The 26,326-nt window shown below is 40.9% G+C and overlaps 3 protein-coding genes across 3 annotated transcripts in view; all 3 read right to left on the reverse strand.

The window, feature by feature from the left end:
• LOC101476118 (zinc finger protein 385D) overlaps positions 1 to 5,300 on the reverse strand; it is a 30,802-nt gene extending 25,502 nt beyond the window's left edge. The window contains exons 1-2 of the mRNA XM_004548072.3: positions 5,142 to 5,300; positions 2,900 to 3,015 (exon numbers count right to left, since the gene is read on the reverse strand). Coding sequence (XP_004548129.1) covers positions 2,900 to 3,015; positions 5,142 to 5,151 — 126 coding nt within the window. The 5' untranslated portion in view covers positions 5,152 to 5,300. The remainder of the gene's footprint in view (positions 1 to 2,899; positions 3,016 to 5,141) is intronic.
• A 5,889-nt stretch (positions 5,301 to 11,189) lies between these two features.
• Positions 11,190 to 13,898, reverse strand: LOC101475825 (ras-related protein Rab-25). The gene is made up of 5 exons (XM_004548071.2): positions 13,610 to 13,898; positions 12,880 to 13,075; positions 12,458 to 12,651; positions 12,199 to 12,279; positions 11,190 to 12,110 (listed from the first exon to the last, which is right to left on the reverse strand). The coding sequence occupies exons 1-5, from the start codon at positions 13,644 to 13,646 to the stop codon at positions 11,986 to 11,988; spliced, it is 633 nt and encodes a 210-aa protein (XP_004548128.1). The 5' UTR covers positions 13,647 to 13,898; the 3' UTR covers positions 11,190 to 11,985.
• Positions 13,899 to 16,158: 2,260 nt separating this feature from the next.
• ubqln4 (ubiquilin 4) lies at positions 16,159 to 24,707 on the reverse strand. Its single transcript, XM_004548070.5, has 11 exons — positions 24,465 to 24,707; positions 22,897 to 23,048; positions 22,570 to 22,718; positions 22,208 to 22,470; positions 21,892 to 22,050; positions 21,507 to 21,729; positions 21,213 to 21,352; positions 20,698 to 20,781; positions 19,019 to 19,134; positions 18,775 to 18,940; positions 16,159 to 17,597 (listed from the first exon to the last, which is right to left on the reverse strand). The coding sequence occupies exons 1-11, from the start codon at positions 24,606 to 24,608 to the stop codon at positions 17,445 to 17,447; spliced, it is 1,749 nt and encodes a 582-aa protein (XP_004548127.1). The 5' UTR covers positions 24,609 to 24,707; the 3' UTR covers positions 16,159 to 17,444.
• Positions 24,708 to 26,326: the final 1,619 nt, after the last annotated feature.

The raw sequence follows: 26,326 nt of genomic DNA on the forward strand, positions 1-26,326 counted from the left end.
ACACATAAGTATTAGAAAAAGATATCCAAACTTCATTTATAAATTATGTTAGTTTGTTTCTGCCACTGAAGAAAATTTTAGTTTGTTGTCCAAAGTCAAAATTTAAGGTTTGTACCTTCGAATTTCAACTTAACATCTCGATTTTTGTTACATTTTGAGATAGTGAGCAAGTTGAAATTTTGAGATATTCAGAAATTTAAAATTATCTCTGTATGTCAATTATTTTTTTCCCAGTGGCAGAAACAAGCTTCCATAACAAATGATAATAGATTGTAGAGGTAGCTAAAATTAAAGCTAAAATTTTCCAATCCAAAATTCCAATCCAAGCCGTGTAACGTATACGCACAATTCAGCCTCGAAAAACAGTGAAAAAAATGAAGTGACCATCAAGCAATGATGAATTGGTCATGATGTTTCTAAACAAGGAAAGTAAGAAACTAAGATTCTGGGTTCATCTAATTCTCACAAAAAGACAGCAGCAGGGAGAATTTTATGGTTTGATCCAGGAGTTGAAGCTTTACCACGACTGCTTTCGTACATATTTCAGGATCTCAGTGGGGCCATTTGAGCTCTTGTTGGCAGAGTTGGGGCAGAGTTTGAGGAAGGAGAGAAATAATTTCAGAGAATGATTGACCTGGAGCAGCATCTAGCAGTGTGTCTGTGGTATAATAGAATATTTTAATATTTCCATCTCAAATACATTCAGTACTGGTATTAATTTGAGTTATGAGCGCACATATTGCCAAATGCAGTGATTGGTCAGATTTGGAAAAATAAATGCTACAAAACATCCAGTGAAATTACATGGTCGGTGTGAATGGTTACATTAAGAATAGATGAGTCTGAAAAATATTTCTAACGAACAAAACATTTGTTTAAAGGACCTCACTCTGGAAACTGTTAGCGCACAATATGGATGAACTATTGAAGCTACTAGCTACTAACTACAGTCCCTCAACTTCTACTCTCTTTTAATGTTTCTAGTAACTTAACAGTATAGATTAAAAAATGCATAACATAATAAACTGTTAGTGGAATAAACAAAATGAAAAGTTAAACAGTTGAGGAGCTAGCTAACATTATGAATCAAAAGTTATCAATTATAAGCTAAAAAAATAGCTAAACAGTTGAAATTATAAGCGAAACAAGGACGAAGAAACAAGCAAGAGTTTTGTCAAAACATCACTAAGCACTATTAATATCTGTTAAATAGATTAGCGATTAAAAACATTGGCTGCCAGTTATGACTGAACTGTTGACATAATGGCAAGCTAATTAGCTAATGTAAATGCTAAAATGTAATGAGAAGCTAATATTTTAACCACATATCAAATTCTCTTATCATCAGTGAGGGCATTCACTGCTTTCCTCGTCATTTCTGACAGTAAAATTACTATATGTGGGTTTTTGACACTGTCACTATTTTCTTTAACTTTACAGAGATAATGATTAGCAATTAACTGAGATAATAGCCTGTAGCTAATTGCAGATTTCAAGTTTACAGAGGTGGCAAAGAGGGCTTTTAGTGTGGAGATATGCTGGATTTTAAGTTTTTAGCCAATACTCTTTCTCTAACCTTGTTTTCCAAAAAAGGAGTTAAATCTCCAACATTACTCATTCAGCATTAAGAGTAGTGAACAATGTAGCGCTCAGTCACTTTTTACAGGTGTTACACTATTTCTGTGGCTGCCAACTGGGAGATGTGTTGAACATGGGGTAAAATCAAAGAAATGACAGAAAGAGACAAACAGGGAAAAGACAGCAGGGAGAGTATGAGTGAGATATTTAAAAACATTTTTCTGTCCGTGCTATATTAAGGTCACCCAGCAATAGCAACAAATATTGTAATATTAAGTTTCTTATTATGTGCCTTACATTTAGTAGTGAACAGAGGAGTTCAAAGGAAGGTGAAGTGGATCTGAAAGCTGCAAAAGGGAGAAAAAGCGCACAAGAGGATGAGCGAGAGGAAAGATGACAGCAGGGGACAAAGTGGAAAATACATATGAAGAGAGAGCTGAAGTGAAGAGGGCGTTGGAGCACAAGCAACACAGAAAGTGGAAGGGGTGGATGAAAGCGAGGTGAAATGGGAGGCAAGAGGGCCGAGACCTAGAGCAGTGTCTCCCTGGGTGGCAGATGGGCTTTTTGACAAAGAGACGGACGCTACACACAATCCCTCACACATGCAAAATAACTGCTACACTGTGAGAGGCCACAAAAGGCAGACAAATACACTCTTTTTGAACCCTCACGTGTCTCTTCTGAGACATCTTCCAAACATCTGACAGCATATCATGGGAAAGAAGAGTAAAGACGAGGGAGGAACAAAAGCACAATTGTCAGCTCTGCTTCCGAGCAGTTATTTGGTCAGACTCAATGGAGTTATGAGCATACTCTTATAGACACAGCCAAGGCATTTAACACCTTGGATTATACGAAGAGATATCACACGATTTCCGTGTAAACCATACATCAACCCTCAGCCTGACACATCTACAGTCCTCTGGGCTTAGACTTGGCCTGCCTTGGTTCTCTCCACCTTCACCTTTCACAAACACCGGGGCAGACAGCTCTAAGAAAAGCTCTGCAGGAGGAATACCAAGGATTCAGCTCCACACCCCCCAGGTTGTGTGGAAATGTCACAACTCTCTGCATTAGGGATGATATATTTGGAAAGGTGTAGGCAGCGTGCTCATACATCTGTGCATTGAAATTTTACTTCATGCAGGCAGACTATTCCACGAAATTAACTCCTCCGCTTGAGGCAAAACATTGGTATGGTAAAATGAACAATTTTGCTTTTGATAATAATAATAATAATAATAATAATAATAAAAGGCATGAGAGTGCAGGTGGTGAGAGCTTTGTTGCCATGACAGCTACGATGACTGACAGTACTCACGTCAGTGAATCCAGGCAGCAGGTGGAGGGGGAGGAGGGCTTTCGGGTCAGGAGAGGGCTGGGTCCTGCCCAGCGTGGGACGAGCCAGCGGCGGCAGAGTGCTGTGGCACACATTACCTGAGAGACATCACAGGAGGAAGGAGACAGGCAGATAGATAAACATATGGAGCAATGACTCGATGGCGATGAGGTGGTACCTTTGAGATGATGATGATGATGATGATAAAAGCTAATAGACCAGAGCGAACCATTCTGTGCTCAAAAACATCTCTGGTTGCAGTGTTTTGATACATTTTTTATGCTTTCTTACATCTTTGTCTTGTCTTATTTGAATTTAAACCTTATTACATAAAATGCTTTTCATCATTTGTGTTAATGTTTTCAATTCAAATAAGATGTTGAGCCAATTTGAGTGCATTTGGGATCAGTCCAGCTATATTGTAGCCCAAAACATGAAATTTGCTTTCATGGGCTTTCTAACTGGAAAAAATATACCAATATTTGATCCTAGTGGTCTTCTCTCACTCACAGATCCTGGAAATTACTTAAATAGGCACAGCTTCTGTCTGAACAGCTATAAATCATCTTATGTTGCTTTGAAACACCCACTTTGCTGTAAACTGTAATCAAGTACAACTTCCTAAGTTCTTAGAGTGGCTCAGTGGTCAGTATCTCCATTCTAGCAACAGCAGATGGCCACCCGTCCCTGAACCTGGTTCTGCCGGAGGTTTCTTCCTGTTAAAAGGGAGTTTTTCCTTCCCACTGTTACCAAGTGCTTGCTCACAGAGGGTGGTCTGATTGCTGGAGTTTTCTCTGTATTATGGTTGGGTCCTGACAATGAAATGTGCTTTGAGGCAACTGTTGTTGTGATTTAGTGCTAGATTGAATTGAAATGGATGTCAAAGTGTCCTTGTGTAAGATACTGAACCCTTGTACATGTTTTGTTTTTGTCATCCATAAGTGAAAAATTTAGCTCATTTAGCTCAAATTTTCAAGAACTAACCATCTGAAGAAAAGAACTCAAAACTGAGAAACTAACTTTATCTAACTTATTCAAAATTTTGAGATACTTGCCTTAAATTTGGGTAGCAAAAAGAAATTTAAAAAGAGAGAGAGAGAGAAAACTGCAGAATTTGAGTAAAACTGTACTTTTCATACTTTTCTTCTTTGACTAAATAAAGGCTATGCAGGATTCTTCTACCTCTTGCTGGGGGGATGCATTGTATGCTGTAATTATGCTGGGTACAAATGCGGCCTATTATTTTCTTGACAACCTTCCCAGTTTCATTTTTCTTTGTCATTGTTTTTTTTTTTTTGGTTTTTTTTTTTTGTTCTTTTGCTTTTAAAATTATTTACTCAAATAAATCATTTTAGAGGGGTTTTTTTTACACATACGAGCAAGCAATCAGCCCTTTCAAAACACTTTTTGGTGACGGGGGGGGGGGGGGGGGGGGGTCTAATCAAAAACAAACTCAAATATATGCCAAGCACGTACATAAGTGCACATGCAACCTGAAAAACAGTGCACGAGTATGTTGAGGCCATGGCTGATAAGGGTCTTGTTTGTTGTGCTGAGTGATTATAGAGCCTTATTTTCTATAGTTTGCATGTTCTCTCAGCTTGATTACAGTTTGATTTAGGACCGTGTGTAATCATCGCAATCACAATCATAACACACCCATCCGCTCTGCCATTACTCTGATTAACTGACTAAAGTCTTGCAGGGTGCACGTGTGAGTGCGCGCACGCAACGTTGCGCGATTGATCTGATTTGCTTTTGGGATGGATTACTTTAAAGAAGTTATTATGCCTTTGAGAAACACGTGACAGACTGCAGTCTGTTAAGAGCAGCGGAGTGACAATCAATAACTTGCAGGCAACGATCAAAAGCAATCAAACAGCCCAATCGTGAAACCCGTTTAAAATGCAAGTTATGAAATCTAAGAAACGCAGTAAAGTAGCTTCTGTCTTCTCTCAGCATGCTGTTACTATATTTTTGCATCTCTTTTATGCATAGACTAATATTTTCGATACTTATTTTTGCGTAAACGGACTTTAAAGTCAAAAACACCGTGATATAACCTGTGCGCTGAGTCCCTCTGTCTATACCGCTGTGCAGGTGACTGACTTCACGAAGCTCACGTCCAATCCAACATAGCAACAGGTGACTCCGCTTATTACCAGCCTATTAAAAAACTAATGTAAAACAACAATAATAATAATAAAAAGCTTCGTTTACATACCAAAATACATTGCGGCACCAAGTGAGATCCGATTGTTCAGTGTGTGATAAAAGTGTCTTTCATCTCCGAGCAGAGATGAGGCTTCGTGTCTTCTGCTCCAGTCTCTCTCCCTCTCTCTCCTTCTTTCCTCCGGCGCCGATGCTGCTCCTTCCCATCTGGATTCCCTCCTCCTCCTCCTCCTCCTCAACTACTCACCCCTCCTCCTCATCTTTACACAATCCGTGTAGAAATCTGTCCGTGTATCTACATCTCCCAGAAGTCTGGTTTTAATTTGGCAAATACCCGGAAATTACCTTAATTGGTACACATTACCACCCAGGATTTGTGTAACCCCCACACACACCACTGCACCCTCAGTGCCAGCATCCACAAACCAACAGGCACATTTTTAACTCATTGGAACAACAGAAATTATTTAGGTTTAATTTGAACTTCTAGTTGACACATCCACAATAAAAGTGCATGGGAAAGGTGCGCACGGGAAAGGAAAGGAGAGACCTGTGTTCCACTTATTGCTTTGGTAAGTGCTTTCCCATCCTCCTTTTCCTCTCGGGCCTATGGTATTTTTAGATGCATCCTTTCGCTCCATGGAGAGGAAACTGCACACGGACACATACAGTAGGTGAAAACATCACAGTCTGCCACACATACGTGCAAGCACACTTTAATGTGAGCTTGCAAATTCTATAATCATTCATCCTTAAAAAGAACATGGATCGCTCCTGTCTGTCTTTCTGACTTGCATGCACCCGCAAATGCTTGGAGAGCTCAGATGTACTGTATCTTTTGGCAGACTGACTTTCTTGTCCTCGAGCCCAAACATGTTTTCTCCCTGTGCCAATAAAGTGGACAACAACATGTGTTTTCCCACAATCCAAAAACTCTAGGGAGACTTATCTCAGGAAGGCTGTCAGTTCAACAAGTGCTGTCCTGAAACTACACACACACACACACACACACACACACAGAGAGAGAGAGAGAGAGAGAGAGAGACTTTGTGTGCTCACAGGCTATTTTAATTGGTAATAAACAGACAGGCACACACAAATGTGTGATTAACAAGTGAAGCAAAAAGAAGCCACACAAACCAGGCATTAAGTGAACATAAATAATACAAAAGCGTGGCACGCAACAGGCCTCACTCGGAGTCATTCAGTAGTGTTTATTCAGTGGAACAAAATAGTGTGTGATGTGCTTGTTCGCAAATAAATGCGGTGTCTTTACACTCGGGGCGTATCTCCAGCCTGAGCCATTTCATGTGGACTGCGCCTCCATTCATGAGCCACATGGAACAAAAGCTGAGGAGGAGGAAAATACAGACATGGAAACATCTACTCATAAACTCAATTTCACGCCCCTTTTGTCACTCGCCGCGCTGCCAGGCGTTTTGTGCTCCCCTGAGAAAGAGCCGAGGGCTTTTAGGGGGCTATGTGCGCTAGCTGTTATTGCCTGTCCCATTCTTTTGCTGGAGATGGCTGAAAAGTTTTGCTTCATCTCAGTGTCACACATTTGGAAGCCCGTGGTTTCACATTCTAGTTTTAGCCACGTGGCTTCTTCTCCTCCAGTGTAGGAGTGGTGCCAGGGTGAGAAATCACCTCTGAAATATTGGCGCCAAACTTTTGTCAGGCCACCTTGAAGAAAATGGATCAGTGGAGCTGTGGTCAGAGCAGCAAAACTACACAAAAGTCAGGTGTTATGACTGAGGATAGAAGACTTTATTGTGCTAATGTGCCAGAACAGCCTTGCCTGCTTCCCACTCTCCAGATGTCATCACTTAAAGCAAAAATTCAAACTTGAGAGCAGGCAGAAAGCTCACCTGTGACAGCAGAGCTAATCTGTTAATGGCACTCCTACTTTACTTTGTTTCTGGACTCAGCTCGAAGCAGCCCACAAATAGCAGATCGATAAATAATTAATAATAGAAATAATAGCTTTACACCTGCAGCTGTTTAGCATCACTGACTCACAGACAAACACTGAGGCTGTCATGGCAACTGAGGTATGTAATATTATGTTAAGTGGACCGATGCTGAGGCTTTCAGCCTCGTTTGTGGCTGTCAACCTGTTTAATTGCATGCTGGAAAGGAATCTTGTGACCCCAGCTGGGCCTTGAGCACAGACAGCCAAGCACAACGGGCTCCGTTATGAAATTAGAGGCTTTTAAAGGAGTTAATTGACTCGAGTATATGGGGAGGCGATACAGCCAAGCACGAGGGGGCAGACAAATGTGCAAACACTAATCTAGAGAACTGAATTATAGGACGTTTTAATTCCACGATAAGCCGAGCCGAGACTAAAACACCTCCGGTCTTCAACAGAGATCGATGAAAGCACTCTTTAACAGTTTGCTTGCGATGAACTCGAGGCAGTAACCCACCTCTCTGCCCATTTTCAGCTTTCTTTTCCTCCACTGCGCCTTTTTATTTTATATTTTTTTGAGAGCACACACAGGCACCCATCAGCTCACCTCTCTTTTTGATTGGTCGCCATAACAACATCACCATGGCAATCAGCGGCATTGACTTGGATTCTATTTATGCGATGATGTCAGCTGATGTGGAAATATCAGTGTGTGCTCTTTGCTGACAGATGCGGGATGATGCAGGAATGTAGGCCGTCACACACACTCACGCCCAGACGTTGTTTTCACGTCGTGCACATTTGTAGCTGTGAACCCACACAGTAAGGCGCGAAAAAAAATCTGCAACAGGTGCAAGTTGTGTATTTAATGCGTTTTTAAGCATGCCCACATGATGCTGCTATTCAGTGAAAAGCATGTAAGTGGGTGACATGCATTCAAACCACTTTATCTCTTCTTTTGCTCATTCAGGTTCAGTCTTGCTGAATGGCACTTGTACATGTGGAGGCACTAAAAGGCTAAACCTCTGATTAGTGCATGACCTTGTCTGCCACCTGCACAACAGCAAACTAGCATGCATTTCTGTATTTGAATCTCCCCCCCAAAGATAACTAAAAGTCTTCCTTAATGAGTCTAAACATCCTGCTGAATAAACATTAAAAAAAAAAACTGCTGTCACTCTACTGCAAGCATTGCTGCTTTTCTTGATTCAAAAGCTGACAATTTATTTTTCAAGTCATGTGCATGCGTGTGTGTGTTTGGAGTACTTTAGATGTGAGGAAGTGAAAAAAATCCATTTTTAAAAATGGCTACAGAGGACAGCTGGGGGTTTTTGTTCTGTTTTGTTTTCTCTTTAGATGAAATGTAAATATGAGTGGGATTGTGTTATGATTGTAGGACTTATATCACTGCTGATCATGCGTATAAACAAACAAATACAGGAAGCGGATATAAACAAGTGAAAATGAGCTCTGGACAGGCAGAAACCAAGTGAGAGACACAATTTGCGAAAGTGGGATTTGGAGAGCAGAAGAGAAACTGCAAGGCAACAGAAATGAGAGTTAAAGGTCATAAGAAAAACATAGTTTACAACCCAAACCGTACAGATTTGATGCTCCGACTTAAAACTCCAAGATTTCCCTGCGAAACAAAGTGCTGCAGGGATGGAGAGGGGGGCATCGTAAGCCGGAGATAAACAGATCCATGTTGGGGTCAGAGGTGCCATTGCACTTATCACTTTAGCATATATACGAGTCCTGGTTTAAGACACACTTTTTACAACTTACACATGTCTAGTAGCATGCGAGTAATAGCCACCACATGTTTGTGCTAAATCCATTTCTTTCCAACCATGATGAGAGCCTTACTTTCAAGGTTGGGTCAGAAACACACTGACACACTAGGAAAAAATTGGAACAATCAGCAGAAGGAAATGCTGCTTCACTGTTCAGCCCTCTTCATTCAGAAAAAATAAAGGAACCTGTATTTTTTTATTTTATTTATTTTTTAAAAGAGATTTAGTAAGTATAAACCTTCCTTATAGGCATGGGATGAAGCAAAATTTACAGGTTTGGTGACCAGGCTTTCAACCTGTGCAGCTTGCTCAGCCTGTGTGGATTATTACACCAGATGTCTTTCCTCAGCCTATAAAATATCCCCATTCACAAGGTATAATTAAACATTTACTGCCTGGTGCAGAGCCTTCCTATCATATTTTCACGAGAGAAGCTTAATAAAAGCATTTGTGGTCATTTCACTGTAGCAAAATCATCTCCGGCAGAGAAGTCTTGCTTGGGGACACAGCATGCACGCAGCACACACGCACGCTCATACCACAGCAAAGGCTCCTCATGCACATCTGTGAACCAGAGATAGAGCACTATCTGTCCAGAATGTCATTAACTACCACCGCTGTAGATTTATATTCACTCAGTTGTGCCATATGAGCTTGTACAATTACATCCATAGTCTGGAGATCTTCTGCGAGTGGACACGTTGACATAAAATTACCAAGTCTGGGGAAAATGTAAATTAATACCCCACATCATAGGCAGCAAAGGTTGCTAACTTAATATAATGAACGTAAATGTGATGCATAGTAAGAGATGAGACAGGAGTATGAGACATGTAGGCGTTACTAAATGAATGAGAGGGGGAACAAATGTATTTCACTATAGTACCCTCGGGCTGTGGTTTCAACTTGTAACATCGGCAGTGCCATCTACAGGTTGAGAGGAGACATAGCACCTTCAAAGACCATCTCAGGACTATCATTGGGCAAGATCTGAAAACCAATCGTGCTGGTGTGACACCATCTCTCTGCCACTTGGGGAAAAACTACTACTTGACCTATACCTCAAACCTGGAGTTTTGTATATTATATTAATCTCGCCAAGCACTCCAGGTTCCTCCTGCAGTCCAAAGACATCCATGAGTTTAGGTTAACCGGGGGTCCTAAATTAACCATAGAACGTGAGAGTGAATTATTTTATCTATATCTCTGCATTACCCTGGGACAGGCTGACAGATTGTCCAAGGTGTACCCTGCCTCTTGCTTCGTGACAACTAATATAATCTAGAGCACCCTGAAATGATTAGAAAATCAATGGACATAATTCATACTGGTCTATTTCTGAAAATGCTGATCTACTGGATTTTCCTACACAACCATTTCTAGGATTCACAGAAAATGGAATTACAGCGAGAAAATATCCAGTGAGCAGCAGGTCTCTGGGTGCAAATGTCTTGTTGATGGCAGAGAAGAATGGCCAGACTGCTTCAAGCTGATAGGATGTAATAGTAACTCAAATAACCACTCATTACAACCAAGCAGAAATGCATAAAACATTGAAGCAGATGGGCTACAGCAGCAGAAGACCACACTTGGTGCCACTTCTGTCAACTAAGAACAGGAAACTGAGCCTAAAACTCACACAGACAAAAATTAGACAACAGAAAATTGAAAAACCTTGCCTGATCTGACAAGTCTTGATTTCTGCTGCGTCAGTCAGATGGTAGGATCAAAATTTGCATGGCTCCATCCTGCAATGTTGTGGTGCAAGGTTATTAAAGTTAATTTAAAATAGGCTAAAAACTGAAACATTTTGTGACCTGGGAAAACTAACTAACTAAAATAACACATATATAGAGAAAGGAAATGTTCTTACCTTTGGTACCTGTTAATTAAGCAAAAATGTATTATTAACCTGCCTGATGACACATGATAAATGTGTTTATTGAGACTTGTGAGATGTTTACAAGACTGTTAGTCATCTGCTTTCAAAGCATTGTGTTGTTATTGGAATACCAATATCTTGCCTCAGACAATAATAACCATAAAAGACTAAAACTAACACTGAAACTAATGAAAACTAAACTAAAACTAAATCTTTTCCAACAATAAAATCTAAACTGAAACAAGAAAGTACACTCTGTAACCTAGCTGAAACTAAAATAAACAACAAAAAATTAAATAAAACTACTTAGAAAACACAAAACTTTAATAACTCTGGTGTGGGGGATATTCTCTTGGCACACTTTGAGACCCTTATCACCAACTGAGCATTGTTTAAACACCACAGCCTGCAGGAGTACTGTTCCTGACCATGCCCACCCCTTCATGACCACAGCTTACCCATCGTCTGACGCCTTCCTCCAGCAGGATAATGCACCATGTCACAAAACTCTAATCATCTCACACCAGTTTATTGAACAAATCAACAGTGACTTTTGGTTTCAAGTAGGACAACCTGCTCCTTACATTGATTTTGATGCTCTTTTTATTACCTTACTTCTACTTCAGTGTTTGTCAGAAAGCAGTGAAGACAAACTTACCCCACTTCAGTCCCACCCCCCAAAAGTCATATATCTAACAACACATGTGATTGGTCCTAAAATAGCATTAACTATGATGATGTAGGAATACCATCGGTCTCACTGATCCCTCATTTAACTCCACCAATACAATTTTTTAAAGATTAACTTATCTAACAGCATATGAATTGATTCAAACTGGACCAGTCTTATTCAGCTAGTGTGTTAACACTATAACTTTATTTATTTCACCTCCTTTTATCTCCTATTTCCACATAGCTCGAGTCTCATGGAGATGTTTCATGACTTTTTGTTGCAAGTACAAGCAAATAGAAGAAGCATAAATAACTTATTCCAAGACGTTCCCTCTGGATTCCTTTATAAAAGCAATAAAAAATTACAAAGTATTTCTAGAAACATAAAGGAAAAAATGTCATCTAATGCAGAAATTGCCCGTCAGCCATCAAAAGAAATATGTATAAAACATGAAAGTGAATTACCATTTGCAACACTTATTCAGTAAATTAGATACTGTACAGATGGTATACTGAAAGACGCCTGAACACTGAGAGCTCAGTGTCAAGCAGAAGCCTCGCTTGAATGACAGTCAAGCATGGTGATGCTTCAGTATGTACACAGCAGATCTTTCTGGGGAGGTGCCGCAGTCTGTTATTAGCTCCTGCAGCAGCCTTTGCGCTCCTCCTGTGCCTCGCTGCTTGGCCCAAGGGGGCTGGAGAGGGTCACAGCACTGATGGAGCCACGGGTCACCTCTCTGCTGGCCACCTTCTTATGGATCGCTGGAGAAAACGGAGACGAAGAAGATTGGCAATCAACACAGACACAAGTCCAAGTGAGGGTGTGAATGCTCTTTCTGGGCACCTTTACCTGTGAGAACTTCACTGAAAGCTGCTTCAACATTGGTGGAGCCCAACGCTGATGTCTCCATGAACATCAGACCTTTCTTTTCTGAATCGCACCGGGGTTTGAAAAACAAAAAAACATTAATACAGAGCAAAATGTATTTAGCAGTGAAAACACCATTTATGAGAATTTTTGCAAAACATAGAAATAAAATCAGTCTCATATATTAGAAATATTCCAAAACAACATTAAAGAAATAACTATACAACACTACTTAACTTACCTGCAAAGTCTCTGGCCTCATCTGTGGGTACAGTCCTGAGAGTGTCCAGATCGCTTTTGTTTCCCACCAGCATGACCACAATATGAGGGTCTGCGTGGTCGTACAGCTCCTTCAGCCATCTCTCTGCGCTCTCATAGGTCAAGTGCTTGCTAATGTCATAGACCAGCAGCGCTCCAACTGCTCCCCTGTAATACCTGAGGAGGAACACACATGGGCTGGGTGTTACATTCAAACAGGAAACAATTCCTTTAAGTAGGTGTTGTGCATGAAAGAGGTGTGACCGTTAATTAAACACAGTGCAATCAGTGTTACTTAAACTGGCAAACATGTGTGAGCCAACACTGATAATCTCATAATTCCCACCTCAATTGTGTCTGTTACTCATTCGTAAATGGTGTGTGTGCTTATGTGTGTGTACCCACGCTGAGGTGATAGCTCTGTAGCGCTCCAGGCCAGCCGTGTCCCAGATTTGAGCTTTGATGGTGAGGTTATCAATCTGCACGGTCCGTGTGCTGAACTCGACACCGATGGTGGTACGGCTGTCATGGGCGAACTCATTCTTGGTGAAGCGAGACAGAAGGTTGCTCTTTCCTACGCCAGACTCTCCGATCAAAACCACTAAACAAACACACACAACAGGTATTGAAATGGCTCTTAATCCTTTATTTGATTAAAAAACTAGATACCAATAACACTGAGTATTAGAACAAATCAAGGATAAACCTATCTCATGGTAACTTGCTGAAACATATTCTTTTATATCCAGACTTTCTGTCACCCTCAAAAGATACTAGACACTATGACACCACACAGACGTGGCACATCTCCCCTGGGGCTGATTTCACTTTGGAATGGATGGAAGTTTATTTTAATAAGGAACATGCACATTATCATGAGGCTCTTTGTAAGATTATAACGTGTAGATTATATGTTTCTACAATAGGTCAAAGGTTAAATGGTTTACAGCCGAATGGATACAGAGCGATCACTTCCTACTTTCCCTGCTCTATTCACTTCCTTGGAAATAGCAGCAGGCAGCTACAGCCGGAGTTGTACCTGCCAGCTTCATTGTCTACAAATACGCAATAATACACAGAGAAAAAGACATTCATGTCTTCCTACACAATCACAGCTTAAGCAAACATGACTCACCTTTAAAGACAAAATTGTACGAATCATCAGACCCCATGCTGCACTCAGAGGCGAACGGTTCCTGCTTTGCTAAGTAAATATCCTGAAGGCACTTTAAATATTAGCTCCCAAAGTAGAGTTTAAAAAAGAAAGAAAAACAGAAAGAAAGAAAAAAAATCCAGCCTCAGTCCTGAGTCTCTCTCTCCGATGTGGAGAGAGAGCAAAGGTGAAGAAAAGAATGGAAAGAAAAAAGGGAACTGGTTGAGCCGCTTGCTTCTTTATCTACGCATAGTGGGTAGCTTCAGATTGAGGGCAGGCAGTCCTGAGCTCTCATCAGCTGACACCCAAAGGAGGGCTGGAGGGAGGAGAGCAGGTGGAACAGGTAGAACCACTGGCAGGTAGTCATGAAGCGTCTCCACCCTCTGCTGCTCTATTCACGCACTGATTCTGATCATTTGTGGTGTGACCTCACTTAAAAGGTGGTTTCTGTGTGCAAACACACGTCATCATTCCCCACCTTTCTGATCATTAAACTTGGAGTTAAGAGTGCTTTATAGTGTACTAACTATTATGTAACACACTGCTTAAACAGAATTTAATAAGCATATAGCAATAAGTCAGTTAAACTTCTGGGATATTTAACTGATCAGTTAAGTAGCAGCGGGGATTGTTATTCAGTTTCAGCTGCTTTAGTGTTGATGAGATTAACAACAGATGCACTAGAGAGGCAACAGTGACAGTTGTCCCTCATCTAGTTTTGCATTTGACAGTGTAAATATCTCTGACCGAACGATCAGAAACAGACTTCATGAGGGTGACTGAGGGTTCTCTATGGACTGCGGAGCCGGAGCCCAGCTGGCATTTAGTGTAGAAAACCAGAATTGCCAAGTATACCACTCGTGAATTGTGCTTATCACCGATCAGAGCAGGTTCACCCTGACAGACCAGCTGGAGAAGCTGTGACAAACTTTGTTTCCTGTAACAATGTTTAGCACGACCAGTTTGGTGGTGGGTCAGTGATGTTCTAGGGAGGCATATTCATGGAGGGACAAAGGCTGACTGCCATTAGGTATCAGGAGAAAGTCCTTGGACCTGCCATCTGACCCTACACTGATGCAGTGGGTCCTGGATTTCTCCTGGTGCACAATACTTGGCCTCATGTGGCGAGAGTACACAGGAAATGGGAAATGGCCTGTATTTGTATAGCACTTTTTACTAGTCCCGCCTAGGGACCCCAAAGCGCTTTACACACCCAGTCATCCACCCATTCACACACTGATGGAGGCAGCTACAGTTGTAGCCACAGCTGCCCTGGGGCAGACTGACAGAAGCGAGGCTGCCATATCGCGCCATCGGCCCTTCTGGCCAACACCAGTAGGCGGTAGGTGAAGTCTTGCCCAAGGACACAACGACCGAGCCGGGGCTCGAACCGGCAACCTTCCAATTACAAGGCGAACTCCCAACTCTTGAGCCACGATCGCCTCTGGGATGTATGAACTGGTATCAGTGACCCCACCCACATTTTCTTGACCCAAATCCAATAAAACACCTCTTGGACATTATTATCATCATTATTATTATTATTTCAGTCCGTCTGACACCATCAGGTTGCACCTCATTCTCCAGATCATGGATGCCCAGATCTAGATCCGAGAGGAGACCATCCAGTCTCATTAGGAGCCTACCCTGACATTGCATTTGCAGTATGCATACCTGATAAACTGAAGCTTTGGTCAAATTGACTAGTCTGCCACATCTTTTTTTCACTTGTGTCTTTAAATTTAGCCACCTGTAGGCTAATAATTACTATTTCCTTTAAAATATCTGGCATCCTTTCATTCCTAACCAATTACCCAGTCTATATCAATGTAGATATCAAGCATTTCCTTTTTTTTCTTCATAGATCTGATGTGTTCAAAATGTTCCTTTACGTTTTTTTAAAGTATATTTTAATTATCGTGATTAGCAGAACACAGCTACAATCGATCCTATATGAATACAAACCAGGAAACACAGTTCAGGCTCACACAGTAATTCATAACTCAGCACTCTATAAGAAGATAGCGTGTTATTGTTATAGTGACATGTTTGTCTTACAGACTATTTGTGACTGTATAAAATCTGAATTACCACGTTATTTTTGTAAGAAATACAATATTTGAATCAATAGAAAAGATAAAAATAATATACAGTAAGTTCATTTTTGACAAGACATTTCCTTACAAATAGTGAAAATATTGATTTTAACTGACTAAATTAATATCAGAGATGAAAACACTTCCTGGAACTTTTAAGCATCATTAATAGTAATCTGTGTACTTTTCTGCAAGCTTCCAAGGTATTTAAAATTAAAATATTTAAAATATCATCCAATTAGTGGTACCAAACTAAAACCTTAAAGGATGGCCAACTGTGTTTAAAAACAAAAAAAAAATAAAAAATAAAAAAACCCTCCAAAAGTAGATTTAATCTTACAGATTTCAACATTTCACATTTAACAAAAAAACAGAAACAAAGTTCAATGACTTCATACAAATTAACTTTCATAATCAACTGACACATGTGTGGGCTGTTTTTAAATCATGTTTTATTTTTTTAGTACAGTACTGTTAAAAGTTAGTTCCAACATGTTCAATTCGGAGATGGATTTTCTTTTTTTCCAGCTGAGGTCAACAGACAAAGCAAAGCTATAGCAGCAGTTGCCAAGGTTACCACAACTACATTGCTGAGAATTTCAAAAGGAAAAAAATAAAATAAAACAACCTAGGCTTGATTTGAGAAATTTATGATGCCACTGTACCAGAGTTGTTTGTAAAGCCATTCCATCGTTCATTTTTCGTTAATCATTTGATTTCCATTTTATTTTGATGAGACAAATCACCTCTAGGTACTAACTGCACCTTGAAAGAGAAATTAAAATGAAGAATAAGATTAAAACGAAAGGAAAACTTGTTTCATTCTTATTCATTCTAACTGCGCCCTCTGCTTCAGAGACGCTGCGATGTGATATCTGATTATGGCTAAAGTTCTGGATGGTGCGTGAAATTTTCTTAGTTGGGGCAGGGTCCTCAATAACCCACTGAGTGAGGCAATTCACTGATGATAGGGCAGTGGAAGACAGCAGGCACAGCAATGGTGCCTCAGTGGGGAAAAGCCACTGCACCTGTGAGTGGGCACTTTTATCTTGAATGACGTATTATGTCATGTTATTAAGAGCTTGCAATAAATAGTGAAAGCTGTTGGGGAACGACAGCCATTTAAGTAGAATCTTTAGAACAAGGAAAGGAGGAAATAAGGTGGATCATCTGCGTGGACAAGCTACCTTCCTGCTAACACTCAGGTTTGCCACCTGTAATCAGAAAATCTTCATTTATCAATTTGCTAGTTAAATACCAGCAAACCTCACAGTAGCCATGTAGGAAAAAGAGCCAGATGCCAATCACATCACGTGGGTTCAATTTGTATCATGAAAATGTTAACCTGTAGCACTCTACTCCAGTTTTACATGAAGAAAACAATATATAGTGAAAATGGTAGGGAATCCCTTTCCAGGAGAGATTTTCACTCTTATTCTCTGCACCAGAATACCCTTTACGGTAAGAGTGGTTCAGTCCAACTCTACGGCAGCACTCTTGACAGAGATCTGGTTGGATGGTGGCAAAGAGTGAAAGTATGGGAAATGGGGCATGATCTGAGAACAGATGTAGAGTGAAGGTCTTATAGATCCTGCCCACGTTCGTTCCGTTAAGTTGGGGACAATACACTGAAATTTATTTTGGTTCTCTGTAGATGCTGGGTGTTTTTGTGAGTTAGGTATGTATGCGCATGTCTGTGTATCACTAGGTACTGTATGTCTTTACGAGGGCTGTGAGCCCAGAAGTCTCTCGATTGCAGCATTGATGTCTCCTCCAGTAGCTATGAGCGCCTGCAGGTTGGCCTCGCGGTTGATGAAGCCCATAGCATTAAGCTGGTCCAGCTGGGACTGGAACCGAACCTCTGGGGTCTGGGTCTACAACGACAAAATGAGATGCGAGACAAATTATACTAGTACCATACTGTGACCATGTCCATTCCCCCCCCTTTTTTTCTGTAAAGCAGTCATTTCATCTGAGAGCACACATGTTCACAAATTGTACAGTATTGTGCAAAAGTCTTGAGCCACCATTTCTTTATATTTTGCTTAGCCACTTTTCTGTCCTTTTAAAAAGCGTCCTCAAGAAGGCTTTTTGAAGGCCTTTCAATGTTTTTCTTTGGCTGATTTTCCACTCATTTCAGTCCAGTCCTTTTACCTGACCATTTTCACAGGAATGTTATTTGACCACTTAACACAGGCTGATAAATCATCCACCCAAAGATAACAACCTAACTCAAGTGTTCCACCTAGTTATGTTTATGTATGTGACTAGAGAGCTAGAGACCAGTGAAACAAAGCAGCACTTGATGACAAAAAAGTTCAGGATATCCTCAACTCATCACACTATTGCTGTCATTTGCCAGAAGTACGCTTCAGCGACTCATCAGAAAGTGTTGACATTATTCAAATATTTTAAAGTGTAGTGTGTACCCCAGTGCTCACTGTACCTATGATTACACACTTGAATTAAGAGGGGTAAGAAAAATTGAATTCAGTTAACTGCAATTTGCAATCTACTGACATCTAGTGATATTTTACAGACTTTACCTTTAAGACAAAGGAAAAACTCCAGCAAAGACCTGACACAGGACCAGCAAGGTACATCTGGTCCTTCAGTGGATCGCTCACTGAAGTCTCATCATATATGGTCTAAACGGAAGGCGGCTGTCAAGAAGCCATTTCATAAGGAGGACAAACAGTGAGAAAAGGCTGAGGTATGTCAAAATCCAGTGTGAGATGATCTTGACAGAGGATGGAACAAAAGGCAGCAAACATCCATAGAAGAGCTTTAAATGTCCTTCAAGAAGCCTAGAGATCTATTCCCGAAGACATGACAAAACAGCTGCCTAAGAGAGTTCAGACTATGTTGAAGAATAAAGATAGTGAACCCAAATGTTGACTTTAAACCTTGTTAAAACTGAAAAAAAAAAAACTCAGTTTTTATACTTTTCCATGTTTCAATAAAACACTGGAACTATGTCCTATTTTACCACCAAAATATAAAAAGAAATGTGGCTCAAGACACAGTACTGTAATTCCTATGCATGTGTACCGTTGCGCTTCCGCCTCCACCTCCTCCTCCAGCAAACATCTGGAGCATCTGATGCATCAGCTGCTGCTGGGCAATGTTTGTTCCAGCACTGCTGGGTGAGGATGCAGGGTTCTCTGTGGGCATGGCCCCTCCTGTGGGTATTCCAGGAATTCCACCTGGCATCAAACTAGGATGAAAGAAAAATTAACAGCAGAGAGTATATCCACCTCAAAAATGAACGATGTTTAAATGTGTGTTAGCATACCTGGGCATGAGGCCTGGTGCTTCTGTCTGCAGTGTCTGTAGGCCCTGCTGGATCTGCATCAGAGCTTGCATGGCCCGTGGATTGGTCATCACTGACAGAGCTTCTGGGTTCTGCATCTGCAACCCAACAGTTCATTGAAATTGTCACAGGATTAGCAGTCTAAATTGTGTGAGCGTTACAGCTGTTTTCACACATGCACTGCAGGTTTGTTCAGCTGACAGAGGTGCATTGGACAACCTAAAAGTCAGGCTCAAAGGAGCTTGCAAAGAAAAGCGTCTGGACTTCTTGTTGCTTGAAGACGTTTCACCTCTCATCCGAGAAGCTTCTTCAGTTCTAAGGTCAAATGGTGGGGAGTCCCAGATTTAAACCCAGTGGGAGTAACCCCCCACAGAGGGACAAAAGGACCCCTGATGATCCTCTAATCGCCTGAGCCAAGGTGTGAAACTGGGTGTGGGTCCCAATCAGCCAGAGTTTCGGGTGAGCTCTTTGTGAAACCTGGCCCCACCTTATCATGCGAATTCCTGAGGTCAGATGGCCCAGGATGTGAGTGGGCGTTCAGGCGTCTGGGGAGGGAACTCAAAGCTGGATTATAGATGGCAGACAGTTGGTGTCGTAAACCACTGCCTCTGTTCAAAGATGGTCGCTCACAGTGGACATAGATGTAGCTCAGGCGATTAGAGGATCATCAGGGGGTCCTTTTGTTCCTCTGTGGGGGGATATTCTCCCACTAGGTTTAAATCTGGGACTCCCCACCATTTGACCTTAGAACTGAAGAAGCTTCTCGGATGACAGGTGAAATGTCTTCAAGCAACTTAAAGAAGTCCAGACGCTTTTCTTTGCAAGCCCCTTTGACTACGATGACCTGGATGACTGAGAACCTTCACAGACTAAAAGTCAGACGCAATTACATCAAACATTTTCCAGCTACCTAGTACAAAGTTCATGCTATGTCAAATGGTGCTGCTGTGTCAGCACCACAGGTAATATTCTGCTACATTTACTGTTAGCAAATATTTCCTGCATGCTAGGTCCAGTAGTTCCCTCAAGTGAACCCTGTGAAGTACTGCCAATAGTTTGAAAGCTGACACTTTGCTGTAAATTTGTGACATGTTGTGTGGTACATGTGAGAAAGAAGAACAGTAGAAACTGTATTGATGCAATTATCCAAAAACTGACTCAAGTGGGAAAGCGACTCAACTAACAAATAACAACTATTCAGGAGATTCTTCTAATATTCAGATTTCAGTTTTATTTAAAGAACCTGGGACATTTGCCAGCACTGCTCTAAGTGAGCGCAGCAGCACCTGTGAGGGAGCCGTTTGTGTGCTGTTGTCTTGTGGTTTGGTTGCCCAGATGGAGTCTGTTAACTATGAAACCGACAGTCACTTCCACCCTTCTGGGTGATCATTTGATATACTACTGCCAAATTCACTTCTAATTAAAAATGAAACACGTAATTTCCTCATATTTCAATGTGTTTAATGTATTTTAACTTCTAAATCAGGTATTAAATAGATATTATTTAATGATATAATTCATCATGTACCCTCGGCAGATACATAGACTGAGGCTCATTATGCCACCCTGCAGATCTAATCAGCTCCATTCTTTGTTACAGTCTTTTATAGAAAACATGCAAATCTAGAACTGCGGTACTAAACTAAACAAATATGCTGTACCTGCTGCAGAAAGATAGGCAGCTGAGCTCTGAACTGTTCCTGCAGTTGTTGGTTTCCAGCAAACAAGGGGTTATTCATCAAAACCTGGTAGAGAAAAAGGGAAATACAGTCAAGCAAAATGATCATTCCACATCAGGCTATGCTGCTTACTCACTAAAATAATAGAAAGATTTAAGTAAATTCATTTTAGCACCTCACCACAGCTTTCAAACTGATGCTGTAACCTAATCAATATGTCTTTAGTATCACTCAGCAGCACTTTATCATGAAGCTGCTCTGGTCTAAATATGAGCTTAAAAGACAATCTCTGTATTGTCTTAATGCCAGTGGCTAACCTGATACTGACAGTACATTTAAACCGAGTTGTTCATTATGATCCACTTGTCTATGTATAAACATGTGCACCTGTCTGATGCACATTCTGAACAGAAAAATATTTTAATCTAATTGTTTTCTGCATGGCTGTGCATTATATGTATGTTTAAATGTGTGTGTGTATCCATCTTTAAGCTTACCTGGGAGGCCAACTCTGGGTTTTGAGCCAGTGACTGCATCATGCTGCGCATGTAGGGAGCAGACAGCATGTTCTGCATCAGCTGAGGGTTTTCAGAGATCTGCTGCAGTAGACTCTGCATGCCTGGGCTGTTAAACATGCCTACAATAAAAAGAAAACAATAGAAAATATAGACAAGAAATTCAAAAAAAAGTAATGTATACATAATTCACTACATCAAAGTATTATTTACAAATAAATAATTTGATAGTTAGATAATATTAAATTTAAGGAATTCAGGCTCGCTCTGGCTTACCATTTCCCAGACTGCCAGGATTGATGCCCAGAGGGTTCGACACACTTGGGGTGGTGCCTGCGGTGGTACTACTGCTCCCCGTGCTGCCCCCTCCACTTTCAGAAGGGTTAGAAGAAGTTGGTGGCCCCCATGGATTTGGTAGGGGCTCTCGGTTCTCTGTCCGTGATGGCTGGGCACCAGACTCGGAGCTCCCTCCCAGAGCTGAGAATGGGTTGCTACCAAACTACAAGGAGGCACATTTGGAAACACAACTGTCAGAATACTACTAGCTATGCAATGCTGACAAAAAAGAGACAACAAATACTACAGAATGAGTGAGAAGTTCAACAAGCACCAACAGTGCACAAAAACAAAACATTTGTCAGCAAGTATTCCTCACAGATACCTGTTCTCTGGCAGCGCTAAACATGGGCTCCTGGATGTCTGTGTACATCCTCCGCAAAGCATTGTATCCTCCTGGGATGCTCTCCAAGTTGCTCAAAGCCCGGTCCTGGTTGCGCATCATTTCTTGCATCATGGCTGGGTTCCTGGCCAGCTCCATGGTCTGTGAGGTGTTATAAGAACAGGAAAGGAAACAACTGAATCAAGGTATCATTTTAAACAGAGCTTGTAAAATCCTTTAAAAAAAGGCAGATAATATAGTGGGAATCTAATATTGTGCTACCTGAATGACACATTCAGCCCTTCTTAGTTCTGTTTACCTGTCTCATAAGCTCAGGGTTGTTGAGCATGTGGGAGATCTCAGGGTTGCGTTCCATCAACTGTTGCATCTGAGGATTAGCCATAATCATCTGTCTCATCAAGTCTGGGTTTGACATCATGTTCTGCACCAGCGGGTTCTCCATAATTTGAGAAAGCATCTCTGGATTGGACATAAGCTGCCTCTGCATCTGCTGCTGCAGCTCCATGAAGTTAGCCGAGCCCATGCCCAGTCCAGCTAGACCACCCAGGTCACCGAAGCCAGCTGAAGGAGGAAAGATTGGAGAGTGCTGGTTAAACACACCGCATTTCTCAAACAGTGAAAGGTGTTTGCCTGTATAAAATTACACAAAGTTGCACTTACTCAGTATGTTGGGCGTCTGTGTGGGTGGTGGGGCTGAGCCAGTAGAACCTGTTGTGGTTGAGGGGTTGGTGCCTGGATTTGAAGTGGAGGTACTGCCTGCTTGGGTGGATGTTGAGCTAGAGGCTGATGTGCTACCACCATCTGCCGCCCTACAGAGATGATTTTTTTGGGGGGAAAAAGACAAACTTAGTAATGCTGTGAACGCCTTGTGCTTTGAAGAGAAACATGAATCCAAATGCACAAAAAAGACTGAACTGTAAATCTAATGAATCCTTTTTGAAGACAGACACGAAGCATTTGGTTGAATCAGCATGTTTGTTGACTTACTTGTGTGCTGTTTTTATGACCAAGTGCACTGTCAGGCCATCTTTGATGCCATGTTGGCTGAGGCTGTCGCCATCTTTTAAGATTTTCCCTGCAAAAATCAGAACCAGCTGGTCCTGTTTGGCTTTGAATCGCCTCGAGATCTCTTCTTTAAACTAAAAGACAAGAAAAAAGTAAAAACATAAGAAGTGAACCAGAAAATGTCTTACAAAAAGAGAAGAGATGGAGACAGAAACTGGAAATGAAAATTACAATATAAAGGAAGAGATGATTACTCACGTGACATGCTGCTATTATCTGGTTCTGTTTTGATGCAAACCTCTGGCATTACAGATGCCATTTCTAAATATCCCATTATCTGGGACCATGCACTCTAAATCTATCAGATTACCACTAGTCTTTCAACACTTTGTGAAAATTACATTGATAAAGTACACTTTTGATGAGTATTTTAAGGACAAAGGAAAAAGAAATCACTAGCACCCTATAATCGGCCTTCCTGACTGCAATCAGCCCTTTAGAAAATCAGAATGGTCAATGTCTACCTGTTACTTTTCATCAACTTTACTCTGTTTGATAAAACATGAAAAGCTTTAAGACCGCTTTCTGTAAAAGAAGAATTTAAAAAAGGAATCAGTACCATGGTTTAATAATGGCCCAGAATTGTTGACTACTATCGTTTCGTTCACAGGGGCCTAGCAACCTCTGTGTAAAAGCAGCACAGAATCTACACAAGTAAATACGCATGATTATACAATGCAACTTAAACAATTTAATACTTATACATGTAACCTGGTCATTGCACTAAATGTTATGTACACCAAACAAACACAGGCCCGTGTGCATGAACAGATTAAAGAACACGGCTAGCATGTATGAACAGTGAAACCACAACCATTCAGTGGCAACGCAGCCATAACAAACACATCTGAAGAGATTATCCTTTTATTGTGATTAAAAAGACTGCGTTATGCTTTCAGTGCCCCACGTCGCCAAGCCAACAGTAACACTGAGAAACTGTATATTCCCAAGAAAGCCCAATGACTCAGGGGCAGCACTGAGAATGTTCTAGAGGGAAAGCAAAGTTTAGCTTTCGCTAAAGCCGTCGGGCTGAAACAGAAAATTAAAGTATGTTGTAAATCCGAAACCCCTGTCGTGGTTACATCAACTATCGGTTATATCGGTTCCTACTTGTGGTAGTGGCATAACTAAAGCGTCAGCTGACACTTGTTTGGCTACATAGTTAGCTAATGGCTCTGCTAGCAAGTTGGCTGGCTAACTTGCTAAGTGCTAACACTTAGCAGGCTAACCGGTTCGCAATTTCATCTATTGTGTGGTCATATTCCTCGATTGGATGTCACCAACGTTAATATCACCGAACATTTGTTACCCTAAGCGGCAACATTTCCGCTAAACACAGCCCCTTTAATTTCACAAAGCCCCTGGTTGCCGGCTAGAGTGACGACAAATGCTAACAGGGCTAGCTCGTTAGCTTCCTAGCTGAACTTGTGGGCAGAGGCATGACGTTAGAGGCGCAGCAGCTAGCTCCCCACCAGCAAAACCCAACCAACCTGAGTAACAGAGGCATCTTCTGCGATGGCGATTTCTTCTTTGTCTTTAGGAGTTTTCACTGTGACCTTTATAATAGTTCCCTCGGAGGCTTCAGGTTTATTATTGTTGTTATTACCAGGATCTGCGGCGCCTTGGTCAGCCATCTTTACTCCGCCGATGGAACAGCTCGGGTCTTGGCGTCGGCTTCCGGATCATGAGAGGTCAAAACCTCTTTCCAGAACGAATTTCACAAGCTCCCGTATGTACGCTGTCTCTGCCTGGTCATCATTGGTCATCACATGTATCACCAGAGGAAACGGATGTTCTAAAACATCACACGTGTGATTAACATCCCCACCCCCCAAATAAACAAAATCGGAAATGATTTTCTAAAACATGTCTGCACTATAATCAGGCTTTTGGCAGCACATCGGGTATCTTACATACATTCTTTATTTTAGACCGGCGTATTCTTATTTATTTATTTAGGTATTAGGTGAGAGATAAGCCACCCAAGCTTTCATACATTTATCGATTTTCTCTATTCAAACTTTACAAAAACAAAACAAAATTTATTTAAACTTAAAGCATGTAGAAACAAAACGTTCTGTTTTTAAAAGTACAGTGCTGAGCCATATTCGTCCATGGAAATACAATATATACGGAAAAAAACAAACTTTGTAAATAGGAAAAGTAATAGTAAACAAATCAAGTGAAGGTCCAGATGCATCTCTCAGGTTCTGTATCAGGGCTTTACTGGATTTTTTCCTGTCCCTTAAGGACGTGACTTTCATCCATCATCTGCTGTGTTTTCAGCAGTTTAGCTCTTTGGTAATCAACTTTTTATTGCAAAACTGCTGTCTTATGCCGATCAAATTGTGTCATCTTTGGCCCTTTTCACAGATTCAGCTATAGAAATGTAAAACAATCATGTGTTTTTGTGATAGCCTGTGCCTAAAATAATATGTAAGGTATCTATTAAGTGTAGACAAAACAGCGATTACTCTCGTGAGTTTAGGTGCCTCTTTAAGCTTTAATGATTCATAGGTCAGTGTTAGGTGGCTTAAAAAATGGCCAGGCACTATGGCTGGACTGAAAATGAGAGAAAAAACCATCAACGTTCAAAGAATAAGTTAGAAAGGCCTCCAGAAAGCCTGTAGAATTATTGCTCAAGACCACTTATAAATTTACAGGAAGGTCTGGCTCTCTGGAAGCAAAATATAAAGACACGATAGGGTGATCGATACTTTTGCACAGTACTATAGGTTTTTGTTAATTAATTAACCCTTGTGATGAACCTTTATGCAGTGTTTTTTATTTATTTATTTTAGGTAAAGTCCTTTAACATTTCCTTTATCTGTTGGTTTAGTGTTTTGTCTATTAAGGATATGAACTCTGTCAGCAGTATTGTTAACACCTGCTTCAAAGTCACAGGGGCCAAGCAGAGACATCTGTGCTCACTCTTTGGGAAATCAGATAATGAAGCAGGCAATAAAAATTATTAACATATTTTTCATCTGATTTCAGGAAGTTCCTCCTAGGTCACCATTTCTGTGTACCCCAGAGTGGATCAAATGTATACTTTAAATCCTTCACTCCCGCGGCTATTAGATTACTCAACACTGACAGGGTCCATTTAGATTATTTTTTTCTATGATTGTTCATTTTTAGATACTTGTCCTGTTTATTTATTTTATGTTTAATGTATTTATTTTAATTCTTTTCCCATGACCTCATTCTTTGTTGATCTCTGCCTTGACATGCAACAGTGTTTGTGTTTAAGGACTAGGTTGTGTGAGCAGGTTGTGTCCGTAAGATGCAAACAAATAGTCCTTTTTTGGCATTAATAAAGTGATCTGAATCTCAATCGACTAAGCATAGA

This window comes from Maylandia zebra, linkage group LG22, assembly GCF_041146795.1.
Source record: "Maylandia zebra isolate NMK-2024a linkage group LG22, Mzebra_GT3a, whole genome shotgun sequence".
Lineage (NCBI taxonomy): Eukaryota > Metazoa > Chordata > Actinopteri > Cichliformes > Cichlidae > Maylandia > Maylandia zebra.